This window comes from Camelus bactrianus, chromosome 19 (genome assembly GCF_048773025.1).
Source record: "Camelus bactrianus isolate YW-2024 breed Bactrian camel chromosome 19, ASM4877302v1, whole genome shotgun sequence".
Classification (NCBI taxonomy): Eukaryota; Metazoa; Chordata; class Mammalia; order Artiodactyla; family Camelidae; genus Camelus; species Camelus bactrianus.
In genome coordinates, this window is record NC_133557.1 from 36,219,597 (window position 1) to 36,234,997 (window position 15,401).

At 45.7% G+C, this 15,401-nt stretch overlaps 1 protein-coding gene across 3 annotated transcripts in view; it reads right to left on the reverse strand.

Moving 5' to 3' along the window:
• CFAP61 (cilia and flagella associated protein 61) overlaps window positions 1-15,401 on the reverse strand; it is a 257,175-nt gene that overhangs the window by 76,476 nt on the left and 165,298 nt on the right. For all 3 annotated transcript variants that reach the window (XM_074347804.1, XM_074347803.1, XM_074347805.1), the window contains exon 21: window positions 6,777-6,951. In XM_074347804.1, the coding sequence (XP_074203905.1) occupies window positions 6,777-6,951 (175 nt within the window). The remainder of the gene's footprint in view (window positions 1-6,776; window positions 6,952-15,401) is intronic.

Below are 15,401 nucleotides of genomic sequence, written 5' to 3' on the forward strand. Positions count from 1 at the left end.
CATTACCCACAAAACAGAAGAATTTTGGGATAACTTTTTTACTACATAAATAAGAACACATCACAGGTCAAATCACATCCCTCCACAAGCCTGATGCAACAGAGTCAGCCTATTACTCTTTGCCAGTGTGATCCCTTTTCTTTCAAACGTTTCCACTCTGTGTGGGGCTATCACATTGTGACAGTTGGCTGGATCTGGGGCTGAATCAAGAAGGAAGATGGAAAGGAAAGGAAATGGAGAAAGAAAGGGAGGGCAGAGAGAGAACTGACAGGGCCTCAGAGAGACGGATCTCCTTCGATCGCTGGCTCAGAGCGAGAAGAAAGAGTTTAAATATAGGTGAATAAAGCTGAATCAGAACTGCCAGGGGGCATGGTCCAGGCACATGCATTTTCATAAGTAACCCAAATAAATCTTGGACACGTGGGGGGAAAAAAAACAGGTGAATGAGATCATCTGTCTCACTTACATTTATTTTTTAGATTCCACCTACACGTAATAGTAAAGCGTATTTGTCTTCCTCTGTCTGACGTACTTCACTTCGTATGATCATCTCTGAGTCCATCCATGTTAATGAAAAAAGGAGGTAGGTGAAAGACAGTGGTTGCGGGGTGAGGGCGGGGGTGGGCGAAGTGGGCCGTGAACAGCAACAGGGCAAAGGGCTCGGTACGGGCGGCGCTGGGCCTGACAGTGTGTCCCAGCCCAGGTGGACGAGCCTGGTGGCTGGGGTCCCCCTGGCGCAGAGCGTCCTAATGGCTGTCGGGGCTGGGGTGGGGCGGGGGTGAGGGCGGCCCCAGGGTCTGCGGGACCCATGGCATCTGTTCACCCACAGCAGGCTTTAAGAGGTCAGACAATGTCAGTTCATTAAAGATTAATTAGTCGACGCATTTCCACCACTTAGGTGCTTTGTACCTCTCCGAGTCTTTGCAAATATTTAGAAGGAGGTGACACGTTGCAGGGGCTTCCTTCATCTTCCTGGGGTATCGTCTGCTTTCTTTGGAAGCTTCCATGAATAGATGGAAGAAATAGGGTGGAAAAGCTGAAGCTTTCCCCTGGATGTTGGTTTTCTGTTCAAAGATCTGGTCACTGTCTTCTCTGCAGCTCAGTTTATTTAATGAATAAGAAACAACCAGTTTTGGGGGGGAGGGGGTGGGAAGGGAACTAGCTCAGTGGTAGAGGGCGTGCTCCATGCACGAGGTCCTTGGTTCAACCCTCAGTACCTCCGCTAAAAAAAGGAAAGAAAGAAATGAGTTTCTGCACTTGATCTGAGAGGTGACGGGGGAAAGCGTGGGCTGCCCTACTTTGAAATGGCAAATGAGAACTGATGATGAGAACAGTCTGGGTGCATTTTCAAAAAAGGGATAATGGAATCTAACCACGGCAGTTTGCATGGGAAGCCAATCTTTGTTGCTCCTCCTAGGGAATAAATTATGCATTACTGAGATTGCAGATCTGAATCGGGAAGCAGAGTGCAAGGAGGGCAGGTTAAAAAGACGACCGTGTGAAAGCTCCCGGAATTGAAGTTGGCAGGAAGAGCACCCGGGCATTCTCTCACGTGAACCTGCAGCGACCTAGGAGGCAAGGCGTGCAAGGGCGCCTCCAAGAGGGAAGAGGGGCTTCGCGGCGACAGCCCAGCTGGGGAGGAAGAGGGGACAGGATGATTCATAGCACCACCTCGCGAGCTGGCAAGTCTCCACCTCAGGCTGCAAAAGCACTGAGACCTGCCACTGGAACATTGGCATAAAGGCGACGGTGGTGCTTTTGCTCTCTGCCACCTGCTCGCTGAAGGTGCGGGTGACTACGCCATTCACACCAGCGACTCGGACTGCGGGACCGCCAAAAGGAGGCAAGCATACGAGAGGTAGAGATGAAGGGTTCTCCAGGAAGAAAACCATCAATTGAAAAGACGAGACGAGAAAGGTTTCCTGGTCTGCTATTCTGGGCAGGAAATCACATCTCAAGAGGATAAGAAATAAACTTAGGATTTATGCACACAGATATTAATAAGAGTTTTCCTTCATTGTCACTATATTTTTAAGAACAGAGAAAACAAGAATTATATACTACATTTTGTAATTTATGTATTTTAAATTATTTCTAAGTATGTATATTTATATATTCCATTGTACTTTAGTGAAGAATTATATTTCCTTTTCCATTTCAAAAGAAACAGTGATTATGTATGATCAGAACAGGAATATGAGACAAGTTTCATTATGCTCAAATTGAGGACAGAGAGGTTAATACTGAGCTTCAGGTCACACAGCAGAGGATGGTACAGCAGAATCAGACCTGCCCACTCTGATCTCAGAACCAGTGTGCACACCACTACACTATATTTGCAGATGAATGAACATGTTCCCTTAAAAAAAAAAACCTCTAATTGGCATTTTATCTGTATAATTAACTTAAGCAAATAACCAGATAATGAAAGGATTTTAAATAGATATCACAGAATATTAATAAATAGTGAAATAAACACTCACTTAAAAACATATTATGTCCAAGAATAGACCAGCAAATACTCTTTTTATTTTTGTATAAGTCAGAGCATAAGATTTCTATGACCCAAACCTGACCTGTCCATTTTGCTCTACCAAACAAAAAGGGAGAATGTATTAGATATAGCAGGACAAAGACTTTGTTCGGTGATTCATGCACCAGAATTTTCATGTTATACTTTTCTTACAAACATATTTTAACAAGGCAGTAAACTGTATTTAGCTAAAGATGAAAATGATTGCTCCATTTGGGGCCATTAAGGCAGTGTTTTTTACTTTCACCCTACTTTTCATTTTCATGGCAAGTACGGAGGTACTAGCAGATGAATTTCAATCAGTTTCAGTTAATGCCGAAAACCATCATGATGTTAGTAGGGTTCTGCATGAAGCCCCATCTCAACCCTCCAGGTTTTGCTTGCAGTTGAAAGCCAGTGACGTCAGCTGGGCTCCAGGGTACTGGAGTGGTCCTCATAGTTTAGGACAATTTGCATCTACAAACCCCTCCAACTCCAGAGCCCCCGTAACAATTTCCTTCAGACTGGATGAATTCCATCACAGAAGAACTGTCTCCCCTTTGGGAGCAGAGGAAGGCATGACAGAATAGAGACCGTGGTGGGGAGTGGTGTCACTCTCCCCGCAGGTCCCTGCGCGTTCTCAGGGGCAGAAATTCAGAGGACAGCCAACCGCCTCCTAGTGACCGCCCATGGTTTCTGCTAGCCAGCATCTGTCTGTCCTTCTAGAACAATCCCTCCACTGTCCTCAGCAAACAAGCCCCTCCTCTCGAGTCCCTGTGCTTCGAAGTGAGGCTTGGAGTTTCCCAGGGTTTGGGGTGTGATTCCCACCAGATGGACGGGAATGGACATTCCACCCAGTCACAGTCAGTGAGACACGGGATTTTTTTCTCAGAGTCTGGGAGAAGGGCTCTGCCCTCAGCTCCCTCCCGCTGACCCCACCCTGAACTATCGAGAAAAAGGAACATTAGCCCTGAGGGAGCAAAAGCTGACTGTCATGAGAAATGCCCGCCTTCTTTCTGGAGTAATTAGGAAGGAGGGCTGACAGGCGGAGCGGTGGTGATGGATGTGAGGACAAAGCCCTGCTCCTCGTTTTCATCAACTGCCCACTTCTGGTTTCCAGCTTCAGACACCATCAGCCCATAAGGGACCTGGACGTAAGCTAGACGGCTGCGCCGGCAGGACCACCGAATGGATCAAAGGTGGCTCCTCCCAGCGCTGCACTGTGTACGCGGCTGCCCCGCCTCCACTGGCCACTGCCGTCTCCCTAATCCATCCTTACCAATGCCTTTCTCTCTACAGCCATGAGTGCCACAGGTGAGGAGGTCTACCTTCCTCCAGGGCTGTCTTATGCAAGCCTCACCCCCTGCTCCCCATCCTCTAAAAGGTCACGCGCTGAACCTGGTCTGAGGTCCTCCACCACCTCTCCCACTACTGCCCTTCACAGAGTCTGCCTGGCCCAAGGTGACAGGTCATTGTCTTTGGATACAAATCAAACTCCCTCAACCTCCTCTTTAAGGCTGAACGCAAACCCTCCCTTCTTGGGGAAGCCTTCTCCAAATTCTGCGGCCTCCAAGGCTCCCACTCAGGCCACAGTGCCTCTCTGGAACCAGACTGGTACCTGGTGTGCCCAGATCCCCGTGCACCATCCCCAGGACGGCGGGGGCTGAGGCCGACAGTCTGGCGAACCTTCCGTGAACAGCAACAACACATGTGGCAGCAGAAGCAGCCACGAGTACAACCACAGCCTACGCGTAGGAGATGCTGTCTGTCCTGAACTGCATGTGTAAAACCTTATCTAATCCTCACAGCAACCCACGAGAGGGAGATATCTGGACTGGGACTAATTAAATTCAAGTCTGAACATGAGTCTAATGATGAAAAAGCTACACAGAAAAAGAGCTTCCTCAAGGCAGGAAGTTAACGTTTTTCTTCCCAGTTTTCCTTACATGACAAGTCACTGAAAAGGGCCACTACCCTGAGCTGAATTAACTTGGCTGAGTCACTTTCTCAGATGCCTCCAGCATCTGAGTGTTTAGGCCACCTACCTGGGAGGTGCCCTGGAGGTGTCATTAAGCATTGGACCCAGGGAAAACAGCCTACATTTAAGACAAGAAACTAACTCCTACAGACTTCTTCCCCTGGCTGTTCAGTGCACAAAGGCAGGCACGCAGGGGTTTTGTGCAATGGCTAATGCAAGACATTCTTAACTCTTGCAAAAGCATTTCCCTTTAAGTGGACACCAGACCATCACTAGCTTTGATGACCAGTCAAAGCAACAAATAGCACTAATGCTCTTCCCCATCCGAAAACCAAGAGCCTCTTGCTTTGGGATTTCTAAATTCTCTGCCATGAACATTCAACCTTAAGAACTTGCATTGCCACTTTCAAAGGCCCTTTTCTTGGTCAAAATGGTCCTTAATCCTAACATTCAAAACAGCCAACATTCCGATTAAAACACTGCATTGTAACAGGATTGGACACAGTCTTAAGACATGATGTCTACGTTGTATTGAACTGTTCATTGGCGTTTGTGCTTTCAGCGAGTTTAAGTTACATTTTGAAGTCTGGACTTGATGAAATGGTAATGATTGGTCACAAACTGTATGGATAAAAGCAGGGTTCTGCAGACAGGGACTCATCCCCTATTTTTAGAAATAAAGTTTTATTGGAACACAGCCATGCCTGTTCATTGACATTCTGTCTGGGGCTACCTTCTTGCTACAACAGCAGAGCTCGGTAGTCAGGACAGAGACCACATGGCCTGCCAAGTCTATCTATGGAAAAAGTCTGCTGACCCCCAGATCAGAGAATTCCCTAAGTGTACTTAGGTCATAGGGCAGTGGTTAAAGAATGACTAAAATGTTGAAACATGTTTAAACACACACAGATGCAAAACTGAAAATAATACCAAGTTATAATGCAAACATTAAAATCCTTTGACAAGTTTTCAATCTGCATTTCTGACATGTATCTACATATCCCACATCTGCCCAAAGGTTCCAGGCCCAGCTGGTTTTATGGGTGAGTTCTGACCAACTTCTAGGTTACACAAAGTATTTCTGACCCCAGAAAAATATGGAAAGCTTCCCCAAAACCCTTTGTGAGGCTAGCATTCCCTTGATTGCAAAACCTTGAAGTCAAGCATAAAAGAGAAAACAGGCCAATCTCACTTGTGAATTTAGATGCAAATTGCCTACAAGTATTAAGCAATTGAATTCAGCAATGTATTGAATGTCCTTTGATATGTAGTTTTGATTTTTAATGAAGCAAATGTAGGAACTTGACAAAAAGTTAACTCATGCCTAAATCATCCACCAAAAAAATCAGAAGGAATGTATTTAATTTTAATAGATTAATTATAGTAAGTAATATAATTAAATTATATTTAAATAAACACATTAAATAAAGTAATACATTAATTTTATATATCGGTCCCCACACTCCAGACACTTTGTGATTTTTCCATCCCTGGACTGAACTGAAGGTCTGGGTCAGAAGCCCAGCCCAGAACAGGGGGTCACATAACCCAACCAAGTTGCTGATCCTGTCTGCACTTTCGATAAAAGAAAGGGGCTGCAGTGAGTCTCATCTCAAAAACTCAACTCCCAAGTTTCAATTAACACAAACAGGCAGCCAGGCCCTGTTCTGGTTATTTTACTGGTCAAATAATTTCCGCTAATCCCAGCAATAGAGAGGAAGATGCTCGAGAAAGCACTTTTGAGTGGCAGAGGCACTTACTTGCTCAAATGTTTTACTCTCTCGCTTGGATTCAGAGAGAGGCATGGAACCCGAATACGTGCGTTTGTGGGAAGGACTGAGCTGGCACAGCGAGGAGAACAATGGATGCTGAAAGAAAAGAGCCCTTCCGACTCAGACCTTTCTTTTTCTTCCTAGGTCTTTTCAAAAGCTCCACAAAAGGAGGCATATTTTCCATATAATTGCTAAACATGTTTGCTTATTAAATTATTCTTTAATTAGTTAATGATTTTAGCCATGCTTTGCTCTTCAGATATTCATTTTGTGTAATAAAATAATTATAGATAATTAAACTATCTCAAGCTTTTTTCTTTCCCCCAGCAAACATGCTGGGTATCCAAAAATGACAACAAGTTGTAAATTAATCTGGAAAACAAAGCATGACAGATGAATGATTTGGTTGGAATTAATTAGGCACTAATTATATACTGGAACTAGACAAAGAATGAGACTCATTATAAGCATAAAACACGATTCTGAAAAGATGCACAGTTACCAGCATCCTTACCTTCTGCGGTGATGGAGTTATTCCTTATCCAAGTCAGGGCCCTTAAGCAATCTTCTTCGTCGTTGAGGGTGAAATGATTGCAGGGAACTGGACCGGTGTACCTCCGTCGACTGCTGTCCAGAACCTCTCTGTTCGTTGGGTGTTGGCTAATATCAGCCCCTGTAGGGCATGGGACCTGAGGTGTGTTACAGAGCAACACTTAGTTCAGAGGTAACAGGTAAGCACTTACAGAGCAATAAATCAAGTGATAAAAATTAACATAGCAATGCCCCGGTACTGGTGTGCTTTTTCCTGTCTCCAGATATAATCAGGTCTTCACTGAAAAAAACCAAATGGGTGGAATGACCACTCGGAGTCAATTCGCAGAAGACATTTGCCCTGGTCATCTAATGCTGCGTAACAAATGATTCCAAAGCTCAGTGGTGCAAACCACCGTTCAACAGGCTCAATGTCTGTACATTGCAGGACTGGGACAGTGTGATGCACACCAGAAATTGACACATTGTAACTGACTGCACTTCAATTTAAAAAACAAAACAAAACAAACAGGCTCAGAGATTCTGTAGGTCAGGAATTCAGACAGGGCAAGGTGGGGCAAGTTTGTCTCTGTTTCACGATGTGGGAGGCCTCAGTTGGGAAGACTTGAAGGCTGGGGGTGACTTGATGGCTGGGGGCTGGAACCTCCTGGAGATAAACTCTCAATCTTTTTTCCTTCCCCAAGAAAACATGCTGGGTATCTTTTTTAAATGTGAAGCCATCACTATAGGTCTAGCGGATGGCGCTGGCTGTGGGCTGGCACCCCCTGGGGTCGCTGGCCAGAATACCACATGTGGCCTCCCCACGGGACTTGAGCTTCCTCACAACACGGTGGCTGGGCTCCCAGGCATGTGTCCTTAGAGGGGGCAGAAGTCCAGAGAGCGCCACATTCTTCTCTAACTTAGCCTTGGAAGCCCAGCAGAGCCTCTCCTGCCATATTCTATTCACGGAGGTCACCCTAGAGGCCTGCCTGGAGTCAAGGAGATGGAACCCAGAATCCACCTGTTGTGCAGGAGTGGTGAGATCATGGAAGAGTACATGGAACTGGATTGGATGTGGCCAGTTTGGGTAAAAACCATGTGTACAGAAGCAATTATACCAGGGGGTGAAATTCAAGTGTATACAGGGCCCAGGAAGAAAAGAAAGTGGGCTACTATTTACTCGTGAAAATTACAGCATTATTCTCCACTTTGTCAAAGAATGTTCTCTCTTTCTCTCAACACAGAGCCTTCCCACTGCTCCCGCACTTTTGACGCAGACGGGAGCGCAGACAGAAACCGTCCTCCGCTAGGGAGGCGGCCGTGCAAGCACGATGAAGGATGAGGCCGACACCCGTCCTGGTTGCCAGGGAGACCGCGGCTACCCAGAGGGCCGGCCTGGCCAGAGCACTCCGCTGTGACTCCACTCCAACCAGTGGTCGCCAGGGTGGAGTGTGGGTTCGGGCGGGGCTCGATCTGATTTCTCAAGAAATGCCAGCTACTTGGACTTTTTCTACGGGGGCTCCTGATTTTTTAATTATTTGGTTCAAATTAAAACCAAACAAGCAGATGCCACTGTGGAAGCCAAGTCAAATGGCACAGCGGCGTGAGTTTGCCCAGTGGCCCCCACGCCACCCCTCCGGTTTGCTCGCGGTGGCCAGGTGGAGATTTGGGGAGATAATGAGGCTGGAACCCAGAGCAAGACTCGCAGGCAACTGGGTCTCTGCTGGAAGCCCGGCGCCAGCCGTCCTGCGTGCTCGTGGTGTGAGGCCGGGGCCCGGGGCAGGACTCGCTCTGCAGCTGTGGTGCAGCAGGGACTGACACCGGTGCAGGGGCAGGTCCTCCTCTCCTGACCCGCGCAGGCAATGCTTTCTTGCACTGGGGAGGCATGAATGCTGCCTGGGCAGGAACACGTGCGGCTTCACTGAACCCCAGGTGATGTCTGGAAAACTTGGTTACATCCTTTCTCAATAGAGATGGTAAAGTCTCGGTACATGGCTGTGCTGTATTGAATTCAGCTTCAGATGGGACTACAACCAAAATGCAGAATCGATTTTTAAAAGATGGACGTCCCTGCTCCATAAAGAAGCTGCAGGGGGAGGGTGTTGCTCAGTGGTACAGTGCATGCTTAGCATGCATGAGGTTCTGGGTTCAATCCCTAGGACCTCCATTAAAATAAATAAACCTAATTACCTCCCCCCGAAATAATTTAAATATAATTTTATACTAAGGGACAACCCAAAAGTAGTGATCACTTACTACAACTAAAACTGTGGAGGTTAAAAAAATACTCTCATTAGCACTATAATTTGTTTAGCAACATCACACTAAAATTTTGGAATTATTATCCACTACTTACCATAAAGCAGTCCACTGAGGATTTTGATGAATGTTTTAAAGTGCACAATATTGACTACTGAGCTTTGGAGATTTGAAACTTGATCAGAACTACAGTAAGTGTTACAGTATAAAATAAAATAAAATTGAGGTAATATTACGCCAGTTTAGTAAATCATGCTTTAACAAATCAGGAAAAGTCCTTGCAGAAAAAGGCAAGACTGAAGAACTAATTGAGAGCTTTCAATTTAGAAAACTTTCAATGAATTATCATGCCAAACAGTGAGTGTTTAGATTAAAAAACAAGGAAGAATGTTCATCAATAGATGACTGGATAAAGATGTGGTATATTTATACAATGGAATACTACTCAGCCATAAAAAAGAATGAAATAATGCCATTTGCAGCAACATGGATGGACCTGGAGATCGTCACTCTAAGTGAAGTAAGCCAGAAAGAGAAAGAAAAATACCACATGAGATCGCTCATATATGGAATCTAAAAAAAGAAAAAAGGATAAAGAGGACACTAATGAACTCATCTACAAAACAGAGACAGAGTTGTAGACAGTAAGCAATCTTATGGTTACTGGGGGAAAGGGGCTGGGAAGGGATAAATTTGGGAGTTCGAGATTTGCAAATGTTAACCACTATATATAAAAGTAGATGAAAAACAAATTTCTTCTGTACAGCACAGGGAACTATATTCAATACCTTGTTAAAACTTTTCATGAAAAAGAATATGAAAACGAATATATGTATGTATATGCATGGCTGGGACATGATGCTGGATGCCAGAAACTGACACATTACAACTGACTGTACGTCAACTAAAAAGAAACAAGGAAGAGAAGGAAAATAAGGAAACGGAATTAGGTCAGAAACAAAAATGAGCTTTCTACAGTCCTGACACTGCATTCTCATAACCCATCTAATTCTCCTGTGATCTTAAGTGTGTGGAGTTGGTTTTGTACATTTCTAAACTATAAAGAATTAGAGAAAATAAAGGAAAATTAATGGGCTAATATAGTTTTCATAATCACACAATGGCATTTTCACAAAATAGGCAAAATTGGAGCTAGGATTTTAAATCCCACAGCTAATTAATTTGTCCACAAAGAGTTTAGCAGAATTCAATAAATCAAAAAGGATCTACGGGGAAAAAATATTATGTCACCAACGAAGGGAGGGTATGAAGTTTAACAGGAGGGCATGGCTTTAACGGAGAAGCGCCATCGGCGCTGGCTGTTCAAACTAGAGAGTCCTCTGCTACCAATCAACCTGGCACCAATTTGGGACTGGAGAGAAGCAGACGGCTTTTCAACCATTCCATCGGATGATTCAGGACTGCCTGAGCAGTGCTAGCACTGCTTTGGGGAGCCCCTTGGCTGCTCTGTTTTCCTGGGCAAGTTAACATGACAGCAGGGGCTGCTGGTGGCACATTCTGTCTCCTTTTCTTTCTTAGCAACAGACTCCTGGGACTTATGCCCGCTTGGAACATTTCCCAACTCACGACCTAAGAGATGGTCAAGAGATTCCTTGGGCAGTGGGGAGCTGGTGGAAGTGGAGGATGTGAAAATTCATTTTATTCTAGTTTTTCCTCCTTCTTGCTTCTTGCAAATGAAATGGCTGGAGCCACAGCAGCTACCACAAGATGCTGAGGATGGAAACCACATGTCAGATATGGACAAGGTACCTCAGCCTTAGTGCACCTCGGTTCCCTCCTCTGTGGAATGGGGATGGAAGTGGCGCAGAGCTCAGGGTGTCACTGCAAGGGTGACGTCAGTGAACACACACGTGGCACGAGGCTAGCACTCGATCGGGGTCAGTTGCTTCTGCCGCTCCTTGGCACCACAGCACCACCTGCTCACTGTCCCCGGGGCCCTGATCTTCCCTCCTAGGGGAGGCCCTGACCCTTAGGAAGTTGTTTCTCAGGATGAGTGAGCGCTGTGGTCCCATCACTTCTGGTGTCTGTAGCATATCTGCATCCCAGGCCCCACTGCCCAAGTCCATTCACTTCTACACGAAAACCCTTCACATATTTGAGGACGGCCACCCGGAGCCTTTGCCCCCCGGCTAAACATCTGGGGTGACCTTGAGTCCCTGGAGGGGTTTCTGCTCATACTTACGTGTGATGCCCAGAAACGCACACCACACTCCAGGTGGACCGTTGCTCTGGGACACAGCCCCTGGCACAGCCGCGTGCAGCACAGAACAGGCCCGCGACCTCCGCGCAGTCGTCACGATTTCACCCTCTGTTGGCACCTGCGCTCTTATACCCCTCGGACGTTCTGCTTCGCTGGGTGTGAGTGTTGCTGCCGCTCCTGCCAGCTGCTTGACGCGCTTGGTGCCTTCTGCTGGTGCACGTGTAAGTATCTCTTCACTCTTCGGCTTTGGGCGTGGTGGTTTTTGTACACCTCTTTTACTTTTATTTTGCTGTTGTTAGATATACTGTGGTTGTATTTTCTTTTTTTTTTTTTTTTTAGTGTTTTCAAACTTTTTAAAAAAATTTTTTAAAAATTGAAATATACTCAGTTTACAATGTTGCATCAATTTCTGGTGTTACAACACAGTGATTCATTTAAACACACGCATACATATTCCTTTTCATATTCTTTTCCATTATAGCTTATTACAAGGTGTTGAATATAGTTCCCCATGCTATACAGTAGGACCTTGTTGTTTATCTATTTTATACACAGTACTTAGTATCTGCAAACCCTGAACTCCCAATTTATCCCTTCCCACTTCCTTAAACCCCTGGTAACCACAAGTTTGTTTTCTTCATCTGTGAGTCTGTTTCTGTTTTGTAAATATGTTTATTTGTCTTATTTTTTTAGATTCCACATATAAGTGATCATATGGTATTTTTCTTTCTCTTTCTGGCTTACTTCACTTAGTATGACAATCTCCAGGCCCACCCATGTTGCTGCAAATGGCATCATTTCACTCTTTTTTATGGCTGAGTAGTATTCCATTGTATGTATGTACCATATCTTCTTTATCCAGTCATCTGCCAGTGGACATTTAGGTTCCTTCCATGTCTTGGCTACTGTAAATGGTGTTGCTATGAATGAACACTGTATTCCTCTTGCATTCTGAAGTCCGTGTAAGAAGAGACTTTTGGTCTTTTAAAACCACGACTCCCACTGCTATGACTGTTGGTTTATGCCATGATACGTTCACACTTAAGCACTGCAGCTGTTTACTTCCTTTCCTTCCCTTTGATTACATTAAAGATGTTTTCTTCCATTTCATCTTTGGTTTTTGGATGGCGAGTTTATTTATGCTGCTCAAAAGCATGCTTTAGCCATACTCCCTCTAAATATAAGCATCAAGACTGAAACACTGCCTTGGGTTTCCTCGTTTAAGACACTTCACATGCCTCCCCAACTACCTCTCTTTCTATTTTCAACAATTTGGTTTTGTTAGATTACTTTAGATTAAGATTCATTAGTTCCTATCTTGCATTTATTCTCAGATTTATTAAAATGATTTAGATTACCTTTTAAATTGTTGGTGGTGCTTGCCACGTGTCCTTTTATACTATTGGGAATTTTTCTTTTCTGTCTCCTTTATTCAGAGCGGGAATTAAAGAACACGGAAGACCCTTTTTCTCAGGCTTTGCTCACAAAGAACAGCTTCCTGCCATCCGCCAACAGGAGAGAACTCGGTGGGCATGTCCTTATTGAATCACCCATTTTCTTCAAAATTCTGTGTGGCCAGTTTCATTTTCTTAAGCCATTTAATGCTGGAGAGGTCATTTTTTGACCCTTGCCTTATTTCTGTTCTTCTGTTGGTAATCTGCTATTTTCCTCTTGAAGTTTGCTGATTTTTTCCCCCTATCATTCTTATAGAATCAAAATTTCATCAGAATGTGACTTGCTGAGAAATTTCCCCTTTGATTTTGCCCAGAATGTAGACCACGTGCTCAGGTAAGGGAAGTTTTCTTCTAGCATATCTTTATCACCTCTGTTCTGTTTGTTTGGGCCTCTTTGGCAAAACCAGTGTCTACCTGTCCCCTTCGCCTCTATTTTATCTCCCTGCCTCTCTCACCAAATGTGTCCCTTTGCCCTTTGGCCCCTGCCCTCCAGGGAAACTTTGTGCTTTGTCTTCAGCCAACACCACCAACTCGTACAGACACAGTTCTGTCTCTTGATGGGGACTTAATATCAATCCTTTTTCACACCCTCACCTCCCTTTTCCTCTTGCCCTGTGGCCTCCTCAGCTCATCTCTGCTCTTCGAACGCCTTCAGCCCCCAAGTCGGAGGGTGTACTGAGGTTGGTACAGTTTGCTGTGGAGACAAAGGGAGGATCCTGCATTCTGGAATATTTTCAGAAGTACGTTCTTTCTCTGATTTTTCTAGATAGTGTTCCCTTTTTCTTATTCTGTGTTATCTTTTTGTTCCAGTTGTCTCTTGCTGTGCAACAAACTCACACCAAAACTTAGTGGTTTAAACCACCACCATTTCATCACTTTCATGATTTTGAGGGTCACAAGTTTGCGAGGGGTTTGGCTGGACGATCCTTTTATTCCACGTGTTACGGGTAAAGGTCACTTGTGACATTTAGTGGGTGGATGATCTGGTCTGGAGGGTCCACAATGGCTTCACTCAGGTGTCTGGAGCCTTGGCAGGGAAGGCTGGAAGGCTGGGCTTGGATGGAACCGTCAGCTGGAGAACGCACATATGGCATCTCCAGTGCGGCGGCCGTCAGGGCTTCCTGTGTGGCAGCTCCAGATTCCAGGGGCCACTCTTCCCACAAACAAGGAGAAGCTGCACAGCCATGTCACTTCCTTCATACTCCACCGGTCAGGGGGTCAGCCTGCCCAGATTCAAGGGGAGGGGACATCGACTCTGGTGGGAGGAGCCTCATGGAACTTGCAGTCTTGTTTTAAAGTGGCCACCATTCTTTGACCTTCTGCTGTCCCTGTCCCCTTTAATCGTCCTTGACACCGAGAGGCCTCTTCTTGCTAAGTGCTGCTGAAGGACGACGGGGCGGCCCCTTGGCAGGCTCGCTCTCTTCCCCACCCTCTGTGGCAGGCCCCCGCCTAGGGCGGCGCTGTCCTGGATTCCGCGCTCTTACATTCCCCGCCTAGGATGTCATTCACCTCCTCGGAGACCACTTCTCGTGGCTGCCCCACGTCAAGCTGACGGTAACTAGCATGCTGCTCCTCCCTCCCCTGGCTGTATGTTCTTGCCTCGTCTGCTGGCCTCCGGGGAGTGTCACCCTTTGAGAGTCCCAGCCAGTTTTCTCATACCAATGCCAGACTCATTTGACTTCGAGCTGACACACTTCTACTCATCTTCTTTTGGGGATGACCCAAGCCCAGGTGTGGGGTGGGCATCTCCCCATCTCTGCATGATGCTCCGTAAGCCATGGAAGGGGCTTGGGAACCCCATGTGTAAGCTCTTCATCTCTAGTGAAAAAATAACCAAATCTATAGGCAGGCTGGGGAAGGGAGTTAGAGGGCACTGGACATGACCCAGATAGATCTTCATCTTCTAAAACGGAAAGGTCATAGGTAACGTCAGAAGTTGACAGATCAAGGGGGAAGCTTCTATAAACACATTGTTTGGAGTTTGGGGAGGTGGGGGAGAGTAACCAGCGAAGAACTAACAACAGAAATGCCTCAAAACGGTTGACCTATAAGAGAGGGCTTGGGAGTGGAGACCAGCCCTCCTCACATGAGCTCCTGCAGCAGGACTGGAGGTTGTACCATGTGCATGGGTTTTCTGATTTTAAAAAAATGGATATGTATTTGGACATCAAAAATATTGCACGATATCTGAGAATGATACATGCCATTTACCGCCAGATCAGAGCCTAAGGCGTGTGATTATATTGTGTAACAGGTAGTCTTCTGGCTTATTTGCATCATTTTAGTTTGTTAGCTTTTTGTTTTGTTTTGTTTTTTGTTTCCTCCCCCCCCCAAAATTGGACAAAAATGTGAGAGTGGAGTAGAAGGAAGCAGGGCAAGAAATAAGCTCTCAGTGAATTCAGCTGCCTTTTTCATATCAGTCTATGTACCGTTAATTTTTACATCCTTCTGGAAAAATTAAATTGCAACTCCCTTTATCACTTCTTCATTCCGTGTTTCCCACTGTAAAAAGGGCAAGAGCTTAATGTGCCGCAGACTAAAGCCGCAGGGGCAGCTGGGCTCACATGCGCAGACGCCCGGGTCTCTGCACAATTGGCGGGGCGTCCACTCACACTTTCCAAAGTCCACAGTCACAGGCAGCAGCTGGAGCTCCGAGGGGCAGGTGAGGGGACAA